This window comes from Arachis hypogaea, chromosome 3, assembly GCF_003086295.3.
Source record: "Arachis hypogaea cultivar Tifrunner chromosome 3, arahy.Tifrunner.gnm2.J5K5, whole genome shotgun sequence".
In the NCBI taxonomy this organism is placed as follows: Eukaryota; Viridiplantae; Streptophyta; class Magnoliopsida; order Fabales; family Fabaceae; genus Arachis; species Arachis hypogaea.
In genome coordinates, this window is record NC_092038.1 from 121,529,626 (window position 1) to 121,552,442 (window position 22,817).

The window sequence follows — 22,817 nt, forward strand, 5'->3', positions numbered from 1 at the left end:
TTGGAGGTGCCAAGTTGGTTGGTGCTGGTATAGTGGCTACATTAGGGGGTGCAGCATTTGTTGTAGTGTTCCCAGAATGTGTTGGACTAACCAAGTTATTCTGCATCAATTTGTCCATTCATGAAAACAGATACAAGAGTTTGGAACAACAAGGTATCATAAATCACATTGTTTACGTGATCAGGTTGACTTTGTGGATGGTTTTGAGTGAGGTCTTCCTCATCTGCAACATGTGCAGCATGTGCAGCCTCCATGGTCTCCTCCCTAGTTAGGTTTTGTTTACCTTGAGAAGACTGAGATCGTCCTCAGTACGAGCACAAACAATGACGGAATCAGTTGGATTAATGAGCATGTCTTCAAGTTCCTCAGAGTCATCATCATCCTTAACAATGTAAAACAATATGATGTTGTAGAGTCACAAATAAAAATCAATAGCAGAATGCAGACAAAGTATTAGAACTTACGTTCTTATCTTTGATATAAGGATCCAGGTCGTTACTTGGATAATAAAGATCACCAATCCTGGAACTAAATACCTCAACTCCTAAGGTCAATAAAATGATGCAAATTAACACAGACAACATAAGGAGACAGAGCTAGCTAGCTAACCATAGCCATGGCTGATATCATGCTAAGTGATTCGATAGCTAACTCTAATTAAAACCGCTAACTAACTAACTAACTAACTAACTAACTATGATAGATAACTCCCTGAGATGTTATTGTATACCTTCATCTTCATCATCATAATGTTCCATGTCAAGCTCCTTCAAACCGAGGGCAATATCGTCCAATTTATCAGCCTTCCCGAGAGCATCAGCAACATTGAGTGCTCGCGCAACTTCATCAACGGCGCCACCGGCATCATTCATGCGTTCATCCCCTGCTTCTTCCTCATTTTCACTGTCTGCTGTACTGCATAACATACATGTATTGTAAAGTATTTGATAAAATTTTATGATTGGCTAAGTGAGTTTTGAAGAAGTAGAGAAAGACCTGGCGGCGACGGTGGTGATTATATCTTGAATTTCTTCCTTGGAAGGAGGTTCAGCTATGGTGGGTTCCGCCTTCAAAGCACCTATCGGTATCCATAAAATAGTTGAAATCATTCTGAGACTCGAAATTAAACGAAAGAAGAAAGTGGTGTGTGTGTGTGTAGAATGGTGGTGGCAGCAGCTAGCTAGCAGTAGCAGGGAGTAATGAGGAGGAGAAGGAGAACCCTTAATGGTCCAGTTCGGTGATGGCTTAACGGGCCTTAAAACAAACTCAACCCAGCCCAATAAAGGCCTAAATATTTGGAAGTCCAAATTGATTTGGCACCGAAATTTTTTTTCCTCTTTTCACTTTTCGTTCCCCGCTCCTTCCTCCCTCTTCCCTCTTCCCCCCTGTGTTGGACTAACCAAGTTATTCTGCATCAATTTTTCCATTCATGAAAACAGATCCAAGAGTTTGGAACAATAAGGTAACATAAATCACATTGTTTACCTGATCAGGCTGACTTTGTGGATGATTTTGAGTGAGGTCTTCCTCATTTGCAACATGTGCAGCATGTGCAGCCTCCATGGTCTCCTCCCAGTTAGCTTCTTGCTCCCTAGCTTCTTCCTCATCAAGATCTAGTTCTTCAGCTCCTCTTCCAGTTCCTTTCTCAAGACAAGTTCTGCTATTATGTCCAACCTTACAAAGAGCACATGAATAAGGTAAATCAGCATTCATCAAATTTACAAATGGCAAATAAAATGTGAAGTAAATAGATATTAACATTACTGATCCTCTTGCAGATTTGGCATGTTATCTGTCCGTATCTTCTCTTGGCCTTATATTGGATCCCAAAGCTTTGCTCAGTGCTATCCTTTATCCTCTTCTTGGTAGGTCTGCCAATAGGCCTCTTGTATGGAGGGGCAGACATGGCAGCCCTTTGTGATGTTCCCAGTACTCTTGACTCGGTATGCTGCTAATGTGAAACTGGTAAGTCCTATTATATGCCTCGATGGTGAGCTTGTGATGGACATAGTCTTCAGGCTTCTCATTCTTTCTCTGGATTGCTGCAATCCCATGACAGCATGGTAGTCCAGTCAGCTGTCATTTTCTGCATGAGCATGTCCTCTCTCGTGTATTGACTCTCACTCTATGTTGCCACTTTATTACTTCAAACTGGTTGTGCCCATCATCACCACACCATTGTGCTTCCCAGTAGTTAGCTTGTCTTTTTTCTTTCTCTAGCCTACTGACTTGTACAGGAGTTATCTGTCCAGTGTAAGTCATTAGTGAGTCCTTGTGAGTTGCCATTGTCTTCATGATATAGAACCTAAGCTCCTCAAGTATTGTCAAAATGCTCTTTCCCCGCAGACCGACAATTGTTGAATTAAATGACTCACAGTTATTGCTTGTCAAATTATCTACCTTTGGCCATTCTGAAAACCTTGATCTCGACCACTGTTCTTGTTCAAATTTGGACAAATACTCCCATGCTTGTTTGTTGATCCGTTTTACAGCTGCCATTGCATCATTGAACTCTTGATCAGTTGTTGCTTTTGCACATTGCCAAAATGCTGCCTTAAGTTCCTTATCCTTCCATCTCTTGTTCAGATTTCTCCACATATGCATACAACAAAATCTGTGCTTGACCCCCGGCATTACGTCCTGCAATGCTGGTATTAATCCCTGCATTGAATGGTTACCACAATTAATTAGGAGACATTCGAGAAGTTACATCTAGAAACACACAAGAATTCAAATACAATAGTCTTAGTGCACATCACCTTTTGCTGGTCCGACATAAAAACCCAGCCATTTTCATTGTAGTCCCCTATGTCAGTGTGCAATTCCTCCAGAAAGAATCTTCAATTTTCCCTAGTTTCTGCATCAACAACCCCATACGCTATTGGAAAAAGTTGATTGTTCGCGTCCTGACCAACGGCAGTTAGTAATTGCCCTCTAAAGTAGCCTTTCAAAAACGTCTCATCCAAAACTATAAAGGGTATACACCCTGCTTTAAATCCATTTTTGCAAGCAGCCAAACAGATGTACAAGTTCCTAAACCTAGGCAACCCCTCTGGCTGTGGAGTAGTCCTCATGTTGGCTCTTGAACCAGGATTAGCCTTCATGATTTCGTTCAGATAGTCTCTAAGCCTTAGGTATTGATCTTTCTCTGCTCCCTCAATAACTTCTTTGGCCTTGTCCATAGCCCTATACATCATCCTCTCATTAACTGATATGTCATACTCCACTTTAAACCACTCCTGTGTCTCCCTCTGCAGCATATTGGGATGGATTCTGAGCTTTGGCACCAGTTCCTCAGCAACCCAAGAACAACTAATAGACTTACTCTTGTTGCTTCTAGGACACGTATGTTCATCCACAAATGTCTTTATCTGAAAGGATGCTGGGTAGTTGGTCCTGGCACAGTAGCACAACCATGGGCAGTCGGGGTCATAGTAAATCACCCTACACCTCTTCTTCTCATTCCTCAGATAGAATACTTGTCTCCCAATTTGTATGTTATACTTTTGCACTGTTGCTTTGAAGTGGTCCATGGTCTCGAACTCCATATTCAACTCCAGAGTTATTTTCCCATATGGCGTGTTGGGATTATGTTGAGGAAATACAGGTTCCTCTTCATCGTCAGATGCAGGAGGGCTACAGAATTCTTTAGACTCAAATTGGTACATCTCAAGTTCACTTTCACCATCTTCTCTATTCGAGTTAGGCACCTCTACCCTTGGTGCTTGATCCTCCTTTCTAGGTACAATTCTTTGCCCAGACGGTTGAGGCCTTGGATGATTTCTCCTTGTGTTGGTTCTCCCAGTTGTTTGTATTACATTATCTGTTGCAGAATCATTTGAGATACATGAGAATTGAGGAAGTATCACCGTTTTCTGATGATTATACCTTTCTTCAAGGTCTTTTCAAAGATCTGCAGGATCTTTTAATGTGAGATATTCATTTTTCAATTCTTCGTCAAGATGACGACGAAGAAAAATCATGACTTTGGCTTTATCCTTTTGGGATGCATTATTTTCAGCCTTATGGTATCTCCAAGATCTATTGAATCAAGATGAATTTCAGTATCTAGTATCTATGATAAATAATTGTTTCCAGATATATCAAGAGCATTGAATTTAAGATGAGAGAGCTTCGACATAATGAAAATTTGTTACCTGAGTCTTCCTAAAAATTTGATCTGAGTCTCATACTGATAACGTGTTGTTAAATAAATAAATAAGGAAGAGGTAACAAATATAAAGTATGAAAATATAATTAGATAGTTCTAGTAGTAATGTTCACTAGAATTACTATATTAATAGATATATTTAATAATATCGCAGTAAAGAATATAAGAGAGAGAATAGTATAAGAGAGAGAGAGCGAAGAATATTTAATATGAAAAAGTATATGTTACCAACAACATTTTTGAACAATGTGTGAACAATGTGAATTAATAGAGTTAAAAGAGTAAATTAATCTTAAATTTAATTAGTAGCATTAAATTAGGGTGTAGTGTATTTTTATTTGATTGGTAATTGTTCATATTGTTTAAGATGATCATTATTTACCTAGCACTTCTTATTGTTGTGTAACTATGTGTTACGTACTGAGGTTTAACCTCTATTTATACATGTAAGGAGGCTACCTTTTTCCACTATTATTAAATACAAGGACTTTGGTAACATATATGAAAAAAGTGAGCCACCGATGGTCATTCATTTCATTCTTATCGTAACACTATTAATATAATAATTTTAGTGAACATTACTACTAAAACTATCTAATTATATTTTCATATTTTATATTTGTTACCTCTTTCTTATTTATTTATTTATTTATTTATTTAGTTATTTCACAATAAATTTGATATTTTGATCATCTAATCATTTATATTATCAGATAAATACTAGCACCCTAGAGATATATAATTGCTTATAATAGTTTACGTTGTATTCTTCTGTTAATTTAAGTTTTTTTTAAATATCGTGATAATTTTTTTATTTTCATTCTATATCTTTTGCTATATTATTATTATTATTATTATTATTATTATTATTATTATTATTATTATTATTATTATTATTATCGTGTATAGTAAGCTTTTTATATGAGTGATATGATAGTCACCAAAAAAAAATAAGTGATATGATTATTTTCTTCTTCTGTTAATTTAAGTTTTTTTTAAAATATCATGATAATTTTTTTATTTTCATTTTATATCTTTTGCTATATTATTATTATTATTATTATTATTATTATTATTATTATTATTATTATTATCTAGTATAGTAAGCTTTTTATATGAGTGATATGATAGTCACCAAAAAAAAAGAGTGATATGATTATTTTCTTTGACAAAAAAGGTTTTGGTTATGATGATTTAAGTTCAACACATAAATACTGCTTGCCAATGAGCTTTGGTTGCTCAAGTTGCATTATGGGGTCTTCCTCCTTAGAAATCTCGATGTTGAGCTTCTGTGGCTTTGAAATTATCAAATAGTAATAACTATCTCAAATATTAAAGAGTAAAATAAAACTTTACTTTTCAACAAAGTCAAGTTCGGAGGCTGATAACTCATATAGTCATCTACCATCAATATATATGTTCGAATTGAATGCATCATTCACGCGTACACAAACATACATGTTACTACTAATAGTTGGACCCCCTAATTAATTAATTATATTATTCTATTCTGTCTATAATTTTCATTCTATATAATATAATATAACTATGTCTATAGAATATTGATTGTCCCTTACTGCTTTAGAAAATAACAATCACATTATTGAAAGAATGTGTGTCTACGGTGTTTATATAAATAATACAATCTTTAATTTTGAAAAGATATTGATTCTATTTTTCAATACTTATATTTAAATAATTTAGGTAAAAAAATGTTGTAGGCACTATATAAAATTGGTCTTGCAAAAACCACAAAAAATATTTTATTGGTATAGACAAGAAAAATTGATATGTTTCTAAGTATATAAAACAAATAAAAAGTTAATCTAAAAATAAGAAATAAATGACTTAATCGCGTTTTTTTTTGTTCAAATAATCAGTTTAAGAGAAAGTATAAAGGAAGAATATTTTTTTTTGAAGAAATTAAGTAACCTTTTCTTCACGCTTTTGATCGATGTCAGATTTGGAGCTGAGAAGGAGAAGGAGGTGGTGCACATGGCGGACGAGCTCCGCAGGGGTGCGAGGCTTGTTCTTGAAGAGGCCCTTCATGATGATATCATATCCATTGTGGCAATGCAATGCGATTTGAATTGCATGGAGACGAAGAACATCACTGCCAATTAATGATGCTCTTGTTGCACGTAATTAATGTTTTTTTTGGAAAATCCACAAAACTAATCTGACTTGTTCGCACATCATTGCTTCTATTTTCCCAAACCTGCCGCATCCATTCATTCTTTCCTAATTTTTTCTTTGTGTTTGCTACGGTACGATAATAAATTTATACGTACTAATATATTTAAAATATGGACATGTAATAATAAGGCACGTGAAATTTATTTTCCACATCAGCATTTGATTTTTTATTTTTAAAATATATATTATATCACCACTTTTACTAATACTTTCTTTTAATTAAATAAAAATAAAAAATATTTTTTGTTTAATTTTATAAAAAGTCTTAAACATCCTTACTTTATTTGATTAGACAAAAATACCCTTTTAAATTAATCAAATTTTAGAATTCAATTAATCCTAATTTTATAGTTTCAAATAATTTAAACAACAAAATAAAAATATAAAAAAAACTAAAAATCAATCGTTCTTTATCTTCTTCAATTTTTCTAATCATTCCTCCCCTCCCTCTGAAAATAAAAAATCAATCGTTCTTCGTCTTCTCCAATTCCCCTAATCATTCTTACCCCTTCTAAAGCAAAGCATTGAAAGTTCCAAACCAAAACGATAAAACCCTAGCCCTAGTTTCTTTGCCACGGCCGTCCCCAGGTTCTCAGCGCTTCCGCTTCTTCCTCTTCCCCCTTTCCAGAACCCAGGTTGCTCGGCACGTCATCCCCATCCTTGCTGGCTTCTCTGTTCGTGGCTTGGACCAGCTCGCCTTCAGATCACCGCTTGCCATCGTCTCTGCTCTCGCCGTCGTCTTGCCGGTTGCCATCGTGTCTCCGATGAAGGTTAGTGGCCCTGCTCTGACATAAAATACATGTTTCAAAGAAACCATTGGTAAAAGGCGTTTTAGTTATAGAGATTGCGATGCTTTTCATGATGCAGGTATATATATCTTGGGCTATTCGACAGCGAAGTAGAAGCTGCAAGATCCTAGTGAAACTTGATAACAGTCTCACAATTGTTCTTTTGCTGGTGTAATTGCTGATAAGTACAATGTTGTTTGCCAAATCTATTCACAGTTTGTTCTAAGTTAATTGTAAACTTTAGTTTGTGCTCAAATGACAATTTTCTTTATGACTTGTATTTACAGTGGACAGTGGAAGTTGATCCAAAATTTCATGAGATCATCTATTATGGGGAATATATATTTTTCTTTGTTTTCCTGATATCATAGTGTTGTTCTTGAACTATTTTTAGGTCACATGAACATTTAATTTAGGGGTCAGAAAATGACATAATTATTTGGTGAAAAAAAAACTGGGTTCTCTATGCTATTTGAAGTTCATATATATCATCTGTAAAATTGTCTTATTAATATCTCCAACTTGGGGGTAACTCATGGTATGTGGTAGTGGTTTTCGTGTTGCTATACTTGTTGCTACAAGTTTTATATGAAAATAGCATGTTCACAGCATCCTTTACCTACTCTGAAAGAATCAGAGGAACCAAAGAAAAAGTAAAAACGTCAGAAGGGGAGAAATCAGGTTTTCTTGCACCTCTTTAACTATCTAATGCCCTTGTAAATTTTCTTGGTACTGGAGAAAGTGAGTTATCAAGAGCTGAGGTTATAAAAAGAATGTGGGATTACATAAAAGGAAACAACCTTCAGCTATGTCACTTCTTTAAGTTATTCACTAGCTGCATACATTGTTTAATTAAAGCTCTAATGATCTCTCCTTTAAATAGCCATTTCAAAAGCTTGAAAAGACGAATTCAAACCATCTTACATTTTTGGCTGCATAACATAATATTAGCTACATCAAAGTTATCATAGCCATTTCAAATGGCACACCTCAAGCAATGCAATGTTCAGATTTCTAGATAGCTTGTGCCATATGCAGTGTTGTGGAACTCAAGATGCAGAATTGTGTTTCAAGTTTGATGTAAACCAAAGGCCTCTGACTTCTCTTAATCAAGTCAATCAGTGCTGTTTGACTTTATCATATTCGTCTACTAATGATTCAAATAAACTTCTTGTTACAGCCTTTAGAGCCTAGAATTTGATAACAAATTCAATAGGTATATTCATTGTGACCCATGAATCAGTTGGCCAGAACTTCTATCATGCGTTTGCAATGTCAATGCAAGATTCATCATTTCATTGAACTTAAGATTTACAAATAATTTTGATTTCTTTTTTCTTTTCAAATCCGATCACATTTAAGCTGCATGTCCATACTTAATGTAGCTTTGTTCAATTTTACTGTTCAATTCATATGAAGAAAGAAAGAAACAAAAATAATGTGAAAACAAGCTGATAAAAAACAAAAAGTATAACTTATATTAAACAATTTAAAATTATAGAGATAAGATTGGCAACAAATCATAGAAAGTAGTGATTTATTATGAAGTTGGCTGGTGACCCTTTTTTTTACCCTATGCATATACCAAAATGAATGAGAAAGATCCAAACTATAACAAACAAGTTTGCAACTAATAATGGCAAGTAGAAACAAGTATGCTGCTAGTGCAATAGGAGAATGAAAACAAGAGACCATTTTATCAATGGATATAACTATTGATTTGCCGATTCCACAAAACATCCTCAAAATTTTTAAATATATAATAGCCTGCAGTTTCAACTAAACTGGCACTTATGAACTTAATTGAAGAGTATACACAAGCCTAGCTCAAGCAAGCCTGCATAACTAAACAAGAATGGTAGTCATGACAATCTAGGTTGCATACAATTGTTAGAGTAGTTTTATGTTTGACCAAAGCATGATTATACATGGAATTGGAAACTAAAATCCTAGGAAATAGCTTTTGCAGAGAATTACAATTTCATTTATAGTAAATGATATTATACCTTCTTGCTATTGTTTTTGTATATGTAACTACTGAAAATGTAATATATGAAGTTTAGTTTCTCACAAACAAGTTCTTAACCACGTTCTGTTTCTAACATTTATGCTTTGTACTAAACATTGAAAGTCATGTAGAATGAGGTTCATTGGAAGATTGTTAATTTATATAATGAAGAGCAGAGGTAAATTTAAGCATTTAAGAATTAGCTCTTCACGAAAAACTGTAATAGTCAAGTTGTGTAACACCCAGATTTTTAAAAATTAAATAATTAATTTTTTTGTGACTAAAATTAAATAATTAATTATTTATGAATCATTATATTTGTTGAAATTTTATTTTTTAAAAAAAATATTTTATCAAAAATAATAAAATAAAATTTTATAATTATTAAAGTTTAATTTAATTATGACTTATTCTATTAGTTTGGATTATTTATTAGAAATTATTTTGATAGACAAAAATTTAAATTGATTATTATTATTATTATTATTAAAATTTAAAAGAAAAAGAAAAAGAATACTAGGCCGAAGACATTAGGAGAACAAAAGGAAAAGAAACATTGGTAATGTATATATATATACCCATGCATTAACATAACAATGACACATATGATTAGAAAATAAGGGTCAGGATCTGATAGCAGAATTAATTTCTCTGATAAAGGAGAACCAACTTTCTGAAATTCTGGATGCCAAAGTGCTTAAGGAAGCAAGGGAAAGTCACATTCTTGCCATTGCAAATCTTGCAATGAGTTGTTTGAGACTCGGTGGGAAAAAAAGACCAACCATAAAAGAAGTTTCAGCAGAACTAGAAGCATTGAGAACAACACAGAATTTCGTAGTTATCGACCTTGACCGCATCTCACCGGAAGATGGTGGATCACCTAACCACACCACCAGGGGACCAATTCAAGAATCTGGCGAGGAAAGCATTTTACTATCCCTACAAATGGAGTCCACATCCTTCTAAGATGCCTGATTGACACCCCAGATATTTGTTCATGAAAATGTTGGCTACATTATAGAGGAAACCCTTTAGTTGTATATGTATTTGGTTATGACAGAGATTTTTTTTTCAAAATTTTTTAGCAAGGCTAGAGACTCGGCTTATCACATATGTTGTTAAAATATTAGAACTGCTCCTATCACATGTGGTAAATAGTTCTGGAATATTCTGATAAATTCTCTGGCTGTGAAGCAGTTTCCATTCTCTTTTTCTCCCATTGGTAAATTTTAAGCATTTGAAGCTTAGGAAGCCCTGAGAATTTCAATTAAAATAAGAAAAACAACATTCACTTAGCATAAGGTCTACATGGTCCCCTACATTTTTACAAATTACTGATCTATAATTTGGAACATTTTTCTACTATCTTTTTCTACAGCTAAGAGCATAAATTAAATAAGGTTATCCACATCAAACACATATTTATTGGTGTTTGTTATAAGCTGGAACGGTTATCATCAGATATGGTCTCTTTAGAAGATGTGTCACTATTTTTTAACATTGGTTTTCACCTGCAAACGAAGAGAGCCTGACATGTTATGATCACTAGGTAGGACAAAGACGTGAAGAATTAATAGAACTATACAACAAACCTTCAAAAAGAGAAAGCCATATTTGAATGAAGGCTTGTGAAAGCATAATTTTGAATGAACCTTAAAAAAATGTAGATTTGATGTTCAACTATACCATTGTTCTTCCAGCATGCATGCTGTAAGGGACCCAGGAGAACTGGAGTTGCCCCCTATTTTCTTTCAGACCATGTCCTGGAGTTGCTATGCTCAAATTAAGTTCAAGATTAGGAATGCCACTTGTAGAAAACAAACACAAATTCAATTTTACAGTGACATAATCACTTGTACATTAAGAGGAGCAAAATAGATCATTGTTATACCTTCATTGATGGCTGGAGATTTCATCTCTCCTTCATATGTACTTGGCTCAAAGTTAGTCACTGCTTCCCTTCCATTGCATTTGATGGCAGCCTTGTCATAAGCTCTGAATTTCAGAAAATCAAAAGGGATACAGGTATTGGATTGGAGCCCTGGTGAGCTTGAAAATTCAGGGTAATAAATTCAGTGCAGGTATAATGTAATTCATGTGTCACTAGGACCTTGCAGCTTCTACTTCACTGTCGAATACCCAAGATATATATACCTGCATCATGAAAAGCATCGCAATCTCTATAACCGAAACGCCTTTTACCAATAGTTTCTTTGAAACATGTATTTTTTGTGAGAGCAGGGCCACTAACCTTCAACGGAGACACGGCAGCAACCGGCGAGATGACGGCGAGAGCAGAGACGATGGCAAGCGGTGACCCGAAGGCGAGTTGGTCCAAGCCACGGACAGAGAAGTCGGCGAGGATGGGGACGACGTGCCGAGCTACCTAGGTTCCGGAAAGGGGGAAGAGGAAGAAGCGGAAGCGCTAAGAACCTGGGGACGGCCGCGGCAAAGAACCTAGGACTAGGGTTTTGCCGTTTTGGTTTGGGACTTTCAATGCTTTGCTTCAGAAGGGGGCAAGAATGATTAGGGGAATTGGAGAGGATGAAGAACGATTGATTTTTTATTTTTTTTGATATGTTTGCTTCAGAGGGAGGGGACGAATGATTAGGGAAATTGGAGAAGATAAAGAACGATTGATTTTTAGTTTTTTTTATGTTTTTATTTTGTTGTTTAAATTATTTGAAATTATAAAATTAAGATTAACTGAATTCTAAAATTTGGTTAATTTAAAATGGTATTTTTGTCTAATTAAATAAAGTAAGAATGTTTAAGATTTTTTATAAAATTAAACAAAAAATATTTTTTATTTTTATTTAATTAAAAGGGTGTATTAGTAAAAGTGGTGATATACTATATATTTTAAAAAGAAAAAATCAAATTTTGATGTGGAAAATAAATTTCACGTGCCTTATTATTATTTGTCTATATTTTAAATGTATCAGTACGTATGAATTTATCATCGTACTGTAGCAAACACCTTTTTAAAACACCTTTGTAATATAATTTATTAATTTTATTTTGACAACCGATAATTCAAACACCCACGTAGTATTTCAAAATCAATTTTAAGAAAATTAAAACAAACAACTCGTTTGCTTTACCAATCTAATTTACCATTGAACAACGTTGGCAGTTTGGCACACAAGTTCAATTACAGAAGACGCTGCAACTCGTTATTCACAAGCGCATGACCGCAATTATATTACAAAGGCAAAAAATTTAAACACTCAATGATCCAAGCTGTAGAACAAATGTTCATTCAAAACTTATAAGGATGCTAAATACATGAATTATGAGAGAGAACATGCTATCAAACTCTATATATCTACCATCCTTAATATATTGCTTTCAACCTGTTTCGCAACTGTATCTAACTTAAATACTTCTAGCCTACCAGTAACATATGAAGGGGAGACCAGGAAGACTATTATGCTCAATTATATCACGACCGAGTTCTATTCTTGTTGTAATTTTCATAACGCCGAGAGACAGCAGACTCAGATAAAGTGTCCCAAACCTACAAGGTATGAGTGACAACAGTAAATTTCACAGAAAAATCTATCAAGAACACAAATTTGAATTTCTGTGGCCCTTTTCACTCACTTGCAATTTTCCCTCTGAGCCTCCTATAGCCAACACAAAGGGGTTGTCCTCTGAGAACGAAATAGAAAATACAGCTCCCTGAAAAGCCGCATCCAAAAACAGAAGTCAACCGTGCTACTTGCATCATGATTCGGACTAGAGAATACCTTTTTTTCCCGTTGAAATCTCAACAAATGAAAGAATCAAACTTACAGCATTGGAGTTTTTAGATGCCACAACAGATGGTTGGTTATTCGATAAATCCCAAAGCTTTACCTGCAACAAATAACAGTACTCGAATGAGATGATTTCCAATTCTGCAAGATATAGTATATAGGAATAGGAACACAACAAATTGACTTTACAATTACCGTTTTGTCCATCAATCCAGTAGCAAGTAGCTGCAAGAAGGCAGCAAGGTACGGTTAAACTAGAGTACATAATAACTTGGTATTTCTCACCAAAACATTGAAAATACATACATTAGGTGCTGAGACGTTATAGGATACTGAGGTAACAGCTTTGTCATGTGCATGAAGAGTAAATGTAGAACTTAGATCAGATGTGGATTCAGACTTTGCGGTCCGAACATCAAAACACTTGACAGTACCATTCTCGAGACTCACCTAGAAGCACAATTTAATTATTATTAGTGAAGCTAAAACTACGCATCCATGAAAACACAATTACCAATTCAATCAATGAAATGAGAAATAAAAATTAACAATACACACCACAAAATAGTGCTCAGTGTGTGGATCCCAGGCCAAGCTCTCGACATCAGCTGTGACTGACCACTTATAACCAGGATGGGATGGCATCCTTCCATCCCTCTGCAAAGTGTAATAGCATTGAAAGCATTAGAATGTTAGATAACTAAGAAAAAGGACAGACAGAAATTCCAATGTGATCATTTTTAAAGAGAAAGTCTGTTTTGGCACATGAATATTATACAACCAAAATCTACAGTGTAATAAGTATCCATTCCAGATAAAAAAAGAAATGAAAAAATATAGAGTATATAAGCAACATTCTGTCACTACCAGGACCACAGTATGATCAAATGAACCACTAAGAAGAATTTCTGGTTCACGATGATTCCAAGCAACTGCTTGAACCTGTCAAGATAGATGAACAAAGGCATCAGACAACATATTGACTCAAGCAACCCAAATTAATGTTAGTAAGACAAAATATACAATATTAAATGACTTAATTAAGGAAAAAGTGAAAATCTTTCCTACCAACGTATAAGTAATATTTCTGAGCTTGTACAATATTTTAGAAGCAAGGAAAAAAAGAAAAGAAAAGATGATGGACATGGAGGGAAAGTCCTTTTTATCAATAAAAGAAGCTCATATTTGTAATAAATAATTTATTGCACTTTAGCATACTACTTGCCTTGTCTGAGTGATGCTCCATTGTACTCTCACACTTTCCAGTAGCCACATCCCAAATCTTGACTCGCTTGTCAGCACTGGCACTAGCAAGTATATTCCTGAATGTTTTAATAATGACTGTCATCAGAGGTGCAAAAGAATAGAGTTTCAAATTAAGTAATAAATGAAACCTTTATGTCCCAAAAGGTGCCCAACAGATGAAATAATACCAAAATCCAGTTTTAAATTTAACAAACCTGAACGCTTTGTTCCAGGCAAGACCAAGTACAGAGTCAGTGTGACTGTCATCTTTGTATTTGATTGATTTCTACAAAACCAATTAACAGAATCAGTAACTAGGTCTATACTCAGAATTGCACTTCAACACAAAAAGATGTACAAACCTTCTTTCCCTTCTTCTTTTTTTCTGAAATGCCACCTAAAACCATGCATGGCTGCACTGCATCAATCTGGGAACAAAGGAAGCTTAGAAGGTATTCAATGAAAGTGGCTTTATATTCTGAACGATGTTTCCAACTTTTCAGTTAAATTTATTAACCATATTCACTTACAACATCAAGGTCCCAAATTTCTATTGACGGTCCCATTGAACCAACAGCTAAGAAGTTTCCTGCAATGATAATGAAATAATAATGAGATAGAAAGTAGAGGAAGCATAAGGGGATCAAGTCAAATTTTGAGCATGCAAATGAATGCTAGAATTTAGAACTTATTTACTAAAACAGACAAGAAAAAACCAACATATTTAATAAAAAAAAGGAGTAAACATGCGAGATGCACTGACAAAGGCACTATTCCCCACCTTTCTCTCTTCCTTGAAGGCAGTCAAGCCAAGCTGTGGATAGTGGAAATGCAGGAATTATGATATCATGATGGACATACATGTTCATCTCACTAGTACCGACGTCCTCAAGTATATGAACCTTGTAGTAGAAAAAGGCGCAGCTCATATAAGTCTACCATTGCATTACATAATAAACATCAAAGAAAAATACATCAGCCAATAAGTGAGGATTTGTTTACCTCGAGAAGACTGAGATCGTCCTCAGTACGAGCACAAACAATGACAGAATCAGTTGGATTAATGATCATGTCTTCGAGTTCCTCGGAGTCATCATCATCCTTAACAACGTAAAAAAAATGATGTTGTAGAGTCACAAATGAAGGTCAACAGCAGAATGCAAACGAAGCATTGGAACTTACGTTCTTATCTTTGATATAAGGATCCAGGTCGTTACTTGGATAATAAAGATCACCAATCCCGGAACTAAATACCTCAACTCCTAAGGTCAATAAAAAGATGCAAATTAACACAGACAACACAAGGAGACAGAGCTAGCTAGCTAACCATAGCCATGGCTGATATCATGCTAAGTGATTCGATAGCTAACTCTAACTAAAATCGCTAACTAACGAACTAACTAAACAGATAGATAATTCCCTGAGATGTTATTGTATACCTTCATCTTCATCATCGTAATGTTCCATGTCAAGCTCCTTCAAACCGAGGGCAATATCGTCCAATTTATCGGCCTTCCCGAGAGCATCAGCAACATCGAGTGCTCGCGCAACTTCATCGACGGCGCCACCGGCATCATCCATGCGTTCATCACTTGCTTCTTCCTCATTTTCACTGTCTGCTCCACTGCATCACATACATGTATTGTTAGGTATTTGATAAAATTTTATAATTGGCTAAGTGAGTTTTGAAGAAGAAGAGAAAGACCTGGCGGCAGTGATTATATCTTGAATTTCTTCCTTGGAAGGAGGTTCAACTACGGTGGGTTCCGCCTTCGAAGCACCTATCGGTATCCACGAAATAGCTGAAATCATTCTGAGACTCGAAATCAAACGAAAGAAGAAAGTGGTGTTTGTAGAATGGTGGTGGCAGCAGCTAGCCGCAGTAGCAGAGAGTAACAAGGAGGAGGAGGAGAACCCTTAATGGTCCAATTCGGTGATGGCTTAACGGGCCTTAAAACAAACTCAACCTAGCCCAATAAAGGCCCAAATATTTGGAAGCCCAAATTGATTCGGCACCGAAAATTTCTTTCCTCTTTTCACTTTTGAGATAACTCATCATAATCCTTTGCAATATTCAATTCACAATCAAAAGAGAAAAGACAAGAAAATGGTTAAAAACAGAAACTATAAAGAAGGAGAATCAAATACTTAAAACCACATTAAAATAAAGAAAAATGTCTTTTTTTAAAAAAAAAATCGTTGTCATACGACTTGTAAACAACAGAAATCTGTCCATAATCAAATAACAAATAGTTTATTATATCTTAAACTAACAATCGTGATTCAATTTGTACAACTAACTTTCAACAATAAATCAAGTTTGGACAAATCTTTTTCACTGTTTGACCTTTGTCTTTGTGAAATCACCAGCAACAATGTCTTCTTTGTTCCTACTACGATGGCATTATATAAAGGATGTGCAGCACATGAAATAACTCCTTCAGATAAAAGAATAAATCTGTTTTGATGATTTTGAATTCTATTCATCTTGAAAACATTATCAGTATCCTCTTTGTAATGGATAACGTATAAAAAGTAAAAACTATGCATCATTTACTAGCTTACTTCTTGATGGATGAGAAACTCACTGCTCCTTGCTATTCATTGATCCCATTCTTAGCATCGCTTCTCGGCAACCTCACATGACGGCACCACAACACCCTTCTTGGACTCGTACAATTCTCGAGCTCCCGAACCGAATCTGCAGATTTATCCCAAAGGACGACCAACTCGACGATACATCACTATGAGCTTTGCGGAGCCTATTACTGTCAACAGCGCCTTGGAATGAGCGGTGAGACCTGACCGGCGCGTGGAAGCAATCGTCTCTGCGGGCACGCCCAAAGTTCAAGCCAGTACCCAAGATTCTTGTACGCAGAAAAAAAGGAAAGTTTGGTGGAGTTGAAGTGTGGTCAACGGTGTCAGGTGAAGGAGGAGTTGGGATTATGGAGCAACTGGATTAGATTGATGATCTATGAGGAAAGAGGGGGGCGGCGGATAGGGGAAATTAGGGTTGGAAGGGAGAAGGACTGAGGGAGGCGTTGGGTTAGGAGGGTTTTTTTTCTCTCCTGGCGTCAAAACGACAACGTTTTTGAGAGAGATTACAAAACCGGTCCTTTAAAAAACCCGGCCGTTTCATCCGGTTTGCCGACAACTAATTTAATATTTATTATTTTAGTCTCTAATTAATAAAAGTGCATGTTTGGGCGTCATTGTTTTGTTAAAAAAATATCTTTTTTCAATGAAAAAAGATCTTTTTTTATTTTTTAACGTGTTTGGCAAATTTCTAGTAGTAAAAGTAAAAGCACTAGTAAAATAAAAAAAGATATTTTTTGAGAAGCTGTAATTTACATCTTTTTTTAAAATATCTTTTTTTTCTTTAAAAAAGATGTTTTTCATGTAATAAATAAACAAAAAAGTACTTTTATATTGTTATACCCAAAAAAGTGCTTTGACACTGCTTTCAGTGCACCGGTTCCAGAAGATGTTCGCTCTGGTCACTTGCAGGACGCAGTGTATCTGTTTACCAGCTTTCTCTCTGAGATTGCTACTTAATTCCACAGTTTGCCTATTGCTTGTGATTTTTGAAATCAGAAAAGAAATGCGTGTTACAGGGGAGGGATTTTGATCTGCAATTGAGCCATGACCATAAATTTTGTGCCTTTTTGTGTTAATTGGTCTTGCAGGATTATGAAATGATGCTAAATGTGATTATAATATCATATTCATCCATTTTTTTGGGAACCTGTAGCTGTAACTTCCAAATTTCATTTTGCATGTGCTTGATGGTAGAATTATTGAACTTTATCAGAAGTGGGAACGGGTTACAAATATAAGTACTCTTCCTTTTCTTAAACCTTATCAGGATATAGATTGTCGATAAATTTACGACGTAATAACCTTCTATTTCTAAAATTATTTGAGTTCTTTAATTCTATATTAACACAAAAAATACGCTGGAATTGTGGTATGTAAAGGCAAAAATCACAGATACTTTGGGAGATTAGTCGTCCCTCTATTAAACATATAAAGGCTTTTCACAAGGACTATCCAAATAAGTCATCAACATGGAACTCAAAAAGAAATATATAAACTACTAATTTTCTCCATCCCATAGATGATCTATGACATCGAATCCTGCAGGGCCGTTCTTCACCTTGCGCTCCTGCTGGATTTGCCTAATCTTTTGGTAATCATCATTTGTAAGTGAAAAATCAAATATGTCTAAATTTTGTTTTATTCTTTCCTTATTGTAACTCTTCACCACAACAGTCACACCTTGTTCGTATAACCATCTTAAACTTACCTATAACCAATTCAAAAAGGATTATATTAGTGCATTAATGGAGAGTTAGAGAAAAAAGAATAATAAAAGACAATGCAATTATACATTTATACCTGAGCAACAGTTTTTCCATGAACTTGTGCAACGTCCTTGAGCAATTCACTATCTATAACATCGTTACTACCCCAACGGGTCCCTTGGGCTCCCAAAGGAGAATATGCAGTTATAATTATACCCTTGGCTTTGCAGTATTCTGTTAGATTCTTTTGTTGCTAGGAAGCATTCATCTCAACCTGTTTGTGTTTGTGGTGATGCCATTAATTAGTAGTGATCTAACATAAACACACATGACTAAAATCATTAAGAGAGTGTAGTACTTGATTAACAGAAGGAGGAATTGTTGCAAAAGAGAGGAGATCTTCAAGTTTCTTGGTAGAAAAGTTGCTGACTCCAATTGATTTTGTAAGACCCATGTTCTGACATTCTTCCATTGAAGTCCATACACCCTTTAAGTCAAATGGTACCAAATCCTCTTGTTCAAAAGGAACTTTCCATGTTCCAGGCTTGGCACTCATGGGCCAGTGGACCAAGTACAGATCCAAGTAATCTAATCTAAGAGTCCTGCATGCATCAACCAGTAATGTATATATAAATAGAAATTAACTACTTACTTGTGAAGTTTGAGCAATAAAGAGTTGCATACTCAAGTGATTTTTGTAGAGCAGGAAGAACAAGGTGGGGATGGTTATCAGGTAACCATAACTTGGAAGTGATAAAAAGCTCATCCCTTGAGCCAATTAGACCAAGTTTAAGGGATTCAGCGATGGCTTCTCCCAAGGCCTGCTCAGACTCATAAGCAGAAGCTGTGTCAAAGTGCCTGTAACCGACCTTGATGGCCTCTATCACCGCCTGTTTGATGGCTTCTCCGTCGTTGGATTCGGCCGCAGTGCCTAGGCCTATCACGGGCATGCTGAATGATGATTGCAGGACAACATTTGGGACCGCTACTTTTGTTGTTGAGGACATGCTTCTTCTTCTTGCCTTGCTCTCTCTCAACTTACAATTCCTTTGTGTTTCGTCAGCTCAATTTTTACCTATTTTTAATTGGTTGGCGATGATTCATCTTATCCAAGAAGTTTGAAATTAAGCTTGTGAGCTCTCATGCATCAATTCTTTGGCATTATTCCACGCTTTGATTCTTAATATGTCATACTTATCTATCTATCTTTTAAATTATTCTCTTCTTTTTTTAACTAAAGTTGATAGTGATTATCAGAATAATTTAAATGTGTAATTACCAGAATGGGCTTATCTAAAATATATAAAGTTGAGAATTATTGAACTTTATAAAAACTTACGCTAAGGGACAAATTTTAAGGTAACAGAACGCACTATATTTTTGAGTATTTGACCCTCAGTGCATAGACAAAAAAGGTAGATAAAATCATCAAAATAATTATTTCAATTTCAGTTATTTAATCTCACAGGTACAACAAAAACTAATAAAGCATCATCCCCAAACTAGTACAAGCCTTTGAAACTGGATGAGATGGTAGATTTATTGTAACAATAAAAATACCGAAACTTAAAGAACATTAAAAGACATCAAAGACAAACTAAAACAAGATGCTTTCTCGAGAATAAATATCTAATTTTCTCCATCAAATAGGTCAGCAACAACAAAGGTAGTTGGATTGTTAACTGACTTGCGCGTCTGTTTGATTTGATTAATCTTTTGATAGTCATCACTTGTAAGTGAAAAATCAAATATTTCTAAGTTTTCTTTCATTCTCTCTTTGTTGTAGCTCTTCACAGCAAAGGTCACACCCTGCTCGTACAACCATCTAAGGCTCACCTATAACAAATTCAAAAGAATTACATTGGGTAACTAAGTTCTTTAATAAAATAATTAATGGAGCAACAGGTTTTATTCATAGCTTGGATTTTTTATTCTACCTGAGCAACAGGTTTTCCATGAGCTTGTGCAACCTCTTTGAGCAATTCACTATCCATAACATCGTTACTGCCCCAAGAGGTTCCTTTGGCTCCCAAAGGAGAATATGCAGTTACAATTATACTCTTGGCTTTGCAATATTCTGTTAGATTCTTTTGTTGCCAAGAAGCATTCATCTCAACCTGTTGTGTATGTGTTTGTAGTATTTCCATTTATTAGTAGTGATCCAACATATGTTAATCTAATCGAATCCCGTTAGCGAGTCAATGGAGTACTACAATGTGTATAATGGACTATTTATTTGGTTCGATATGAGTTAAAAAATGAACATTCAGGATAAAATATTACTAATTTTTCAAACATAAATACCCATACTATCCAGGATAACTATCCGAATATTATGAGATAATAAACATCTGATATCCTCCTGAATCGAAGATTCCTAAACTCCATTATACATATTGTACAGATACTTCATTGGCTCCTTATACTTCCTCTTACATTTAAATTAAAAATTTTATGGAGAATATACATACTTGGTTAACTGCAGGAGGAATTGTAGCGAAAGAAAGGAGATGTTCAAGTTTGTTGATAGAAAAATTGCTGACTCCAATTGATTTTGCAAGGCCCAATTTGTGACATTGTTCCAGTGAAGTCCAGACTCCCTTTAAGTCAAATGGCACCAAGTCATTTTCGTCATCATAAGAGGCTTTAAATAATCCGGGCTTGGCACTCATTGGCCAATGAATCAAGTAAAGATCTAAGTATTCTAATCCAAGATTCCTGCATAATTACCACAAGTCCATAAGTTATTCATTCGTATTATTGAACTTAATTAAAGTAATTAAGTAGGTCTTACTGAAGTGATCTGCGAAGAGCAGGAAGAACAAGATCGGGATGGTTATCAGATAACCATAGCTTGGAAGTGATGAAAAGTTCATCCCTGGAGCTTATGAGACCAAGTTTAAGAGCTTCAGCAATGGCTTCTCCCAGAGCCTGTTCGGAGCCATATACAGAAGCAGTGTCGAAGTGCCTGTAACCGACCTTGATGGCCTCAATCACTGCCTGTTTGTGGACGTCGCCGTCGTCGGTTTCGAAGGCAGCAGTTCCAAAGCCTATCACTGGCATGCGGAAGGATGATTGCAGGACGACATTTGGGATCGCTACTTGCTTTGTTGAAGACATTTGGAATATGAAGATGGGAATTATTAATTAATTAATAATAATAATAATAATCAGTTTGTTGATGATATATTGTGCAAGATCTAGATATACGTTTCGGATTTTTTTATTTTATTAAAAATAGAAAATTCGAATTCGCAATCTCTTAATTGAATACGAAAAGACTATAATATTTAAACTATTAAAAGTGGTGGTGCAGTTGGCTAGGGCGTAAGTCATATATGTCTCTGCTTGCATCATCATTTGACAAGTTTAATAATTTGATATAGTGGTCATGGATGGTCATTGATCTTTGACTTTAAGAAAAAGTGTCAATTTAAATAGAATATGTCCAACCGCCTCTGTTGACTCACTACAGGGCTAAAAGATAACGATATGATTACTGTTGGAATTTAGAAGTGACTCAAATCAGTTCCTCAATTTCGCAAAGGAAAATTCTAGGAGACCAGCAGTTTTATTGGATTTTGGCCAGTATGTAACCAGCAGAGAAAGGTGAGCTATTGGATGAAATCTCATACCAATCTCACACCATCAAATTATCATTGATGACTAGTTGATGGCTAACAATCACAAAAATTACTAGCTCCCTAGTATTGCTCTCTCTCAAAATAAGCTGAGTTCAGGTTTAAATTTCAATTTGAATTCATATGTTAAATTAGTTAAATTAGTTAAATTTGAGATTGAATAAGTTCATTTTATTATATAATTATATTATATTAATATACATATTATATATTTTATACTTTTAATTTTTAATAATATATAATTTTAAATTATAAATTATATCATGAATAAAGTACTAAAACTCAATTTTCATGAGATAATTTTGAATTTAACCTGATTTAACTCATTTTTACCGACTTCCTAACAAGTTTTGTTCATACCTTTGTCGAGGATACGAGCTTGAGAGATCGGAAAAGTTAGAGATTCTAATTCCTAACTTCAAAGTGCTAGAATTAAGTCGTGACAATAATTTGTAAGACACTCCAAAATTTAAGTTAGCAATGTATTAAATAATATGGTTTTTTTTTTGTCGTGGCTTACCTGTTAAGTTTCTTTTTCTTTGATCGTAGTTTACACTTTACAGGGCAAAATTTTGATTTGCAATTGAGCCATGAATATGAAATTTGTGCCTTTTTCTTTCTTTTTAATTGGCTGGCAGGATTGTGAAATGATGTTAAATGTGATTAATTATAAAATCATATTCACCCAAACTTCTTAAAATTT

The 22,817-nt window shown here is 34.9% G+C and overlaps 4 protein-coding genes across 7 annotated transcripts; all 4 read right to left on the bottom strand.

Annotated features, from left to right (window-relative positions):
• Positions 1–6,943: 6,943 nt before the first annotated feature.
• Positions 6,944–12,126, bottom strand: LOC112791173 (uncharacterized). Its single transcript, XM_072232018.1, has 6 exons — positions 12,112–12,126; positions 11,415–11,549; positions 11,274–11,317; positions 11,055–11,158; positions 10,850–10,935; positions 6,944–10,417 (listed from the first exon to the last, which is right to left on the bottom strand). Exons 1-6 carry the CDS (start codon positions 12,124–12,126, stop codon positions 10,235–10,237), a joined length of 567 nt encoding a protein of 188 aa, XP_072088119.1. The 3' UTR covers positions 6,944–10,234.
• A 103-nt stretch (positions 12,127–12,229) lies between these two features.
• Positions 12,230–17,305, bottom strand: LOC112791150 (uncharacterized WD repeat-containing protein C17D11.16). 4 transcript variants are annotated; one of them, XM_025833878.2, is made up of 17 exons: positions 16,735–17,305; positions 15,875–16,232; positions 15,609–15,793; positions 15,352–15,431; positions 15,172–15,270; positions 14,951–15,071; positions 14,700–14,758; positions 14,532–14,597; positions 14,385–14,455; positions 14,150–14,246; positions 13,792–13,866; positions 13,483–13,581; positions 13,231–13,374; positions 13,120–13,149; positions 12,962–13,024; positions 12,770–12,847; positions 12,230–12,683 (listed from the first exon to the last, which is right to left on the bottom strand). In XM_025833878.2, exons 2-17 carry the CDS (start codon positions 15,979–15,981, stop codon positions 12,609–12,611), a joined length of 1,449 nt encoding a protein of 482 aa, XP_025689663.1. In that variant the 5' UTR covers positions 15,982–16,232; positions 16,735–17,305; the 3' UTR covers positions 12,230–12,608. The 4 variants fall into 4 exon arrangements, with proteins under 4 accessions (XP_025689663.1, XP_025689666.1, XP_025689667.1 ...); XM_025833881.2 differs by having other exon boundaries at positions 15,875–15,950; positions 16,735–17,283; XM_025833882.2 differs by having other exon boundaries at positions 15,875–15,950; positions 16,758–17,260.
• An 858-nt stretch (positions 17,306–18,163) lies between these two features.
• On the bottom strand, positions 18,164–19,746 carry LOC112791159 (NAD(P)H-dependent 6'-deoxychalcone synthase-like). Its single transcript, XM_072233395.1, has 4 exons — positions 19,158–19,746; positions 18,832–19,075; positions 18,568–18,747; positions 18,164–18,475 (listed from the first exon to the last, which is right to left on the bottom strand). Exons 1-3 carry the CDS (start codon positions 19,478–19,480, stop codon positions 18,727–18,729), a joined length of 588 nt encoding a protein of 195 aa, XP_072089496.1. The 5' UTR covers positions 19,481–19,746; the 3' UTR covers positions 18,164–18,475; positions 18,568–18,726.
• A 143-nt stretch (positions 19,747–19,889) lies between these two features.
• On the bottom strand, positions 19,890–21,823 carry LOC112791158 (NAD(P)H-dependent 6'-deoxychalcone synthase). The gene is made up of 4 exons (XM_025833886.3): positions 21,268–21,823; positions 20,945–21,191; positions 20,411–20,590; positions 19,890–20,309 (listed from the first exon to the last, which is right to left on the bottom strand). Exons 1-4 carry the CDS (start codon positions 21,591–21,593, stop codon positions 20,103–20,105), a joined length of 960 nt encoding a protein of 319 aa, XP_025689671.1. The 5' UTR covers positions 21,594–21,823; the 3' UTR covers positions 19,890–20,102.
• Between the last annotated feature and the right edge of the window lie 994 nt (positions 21,824–22,817).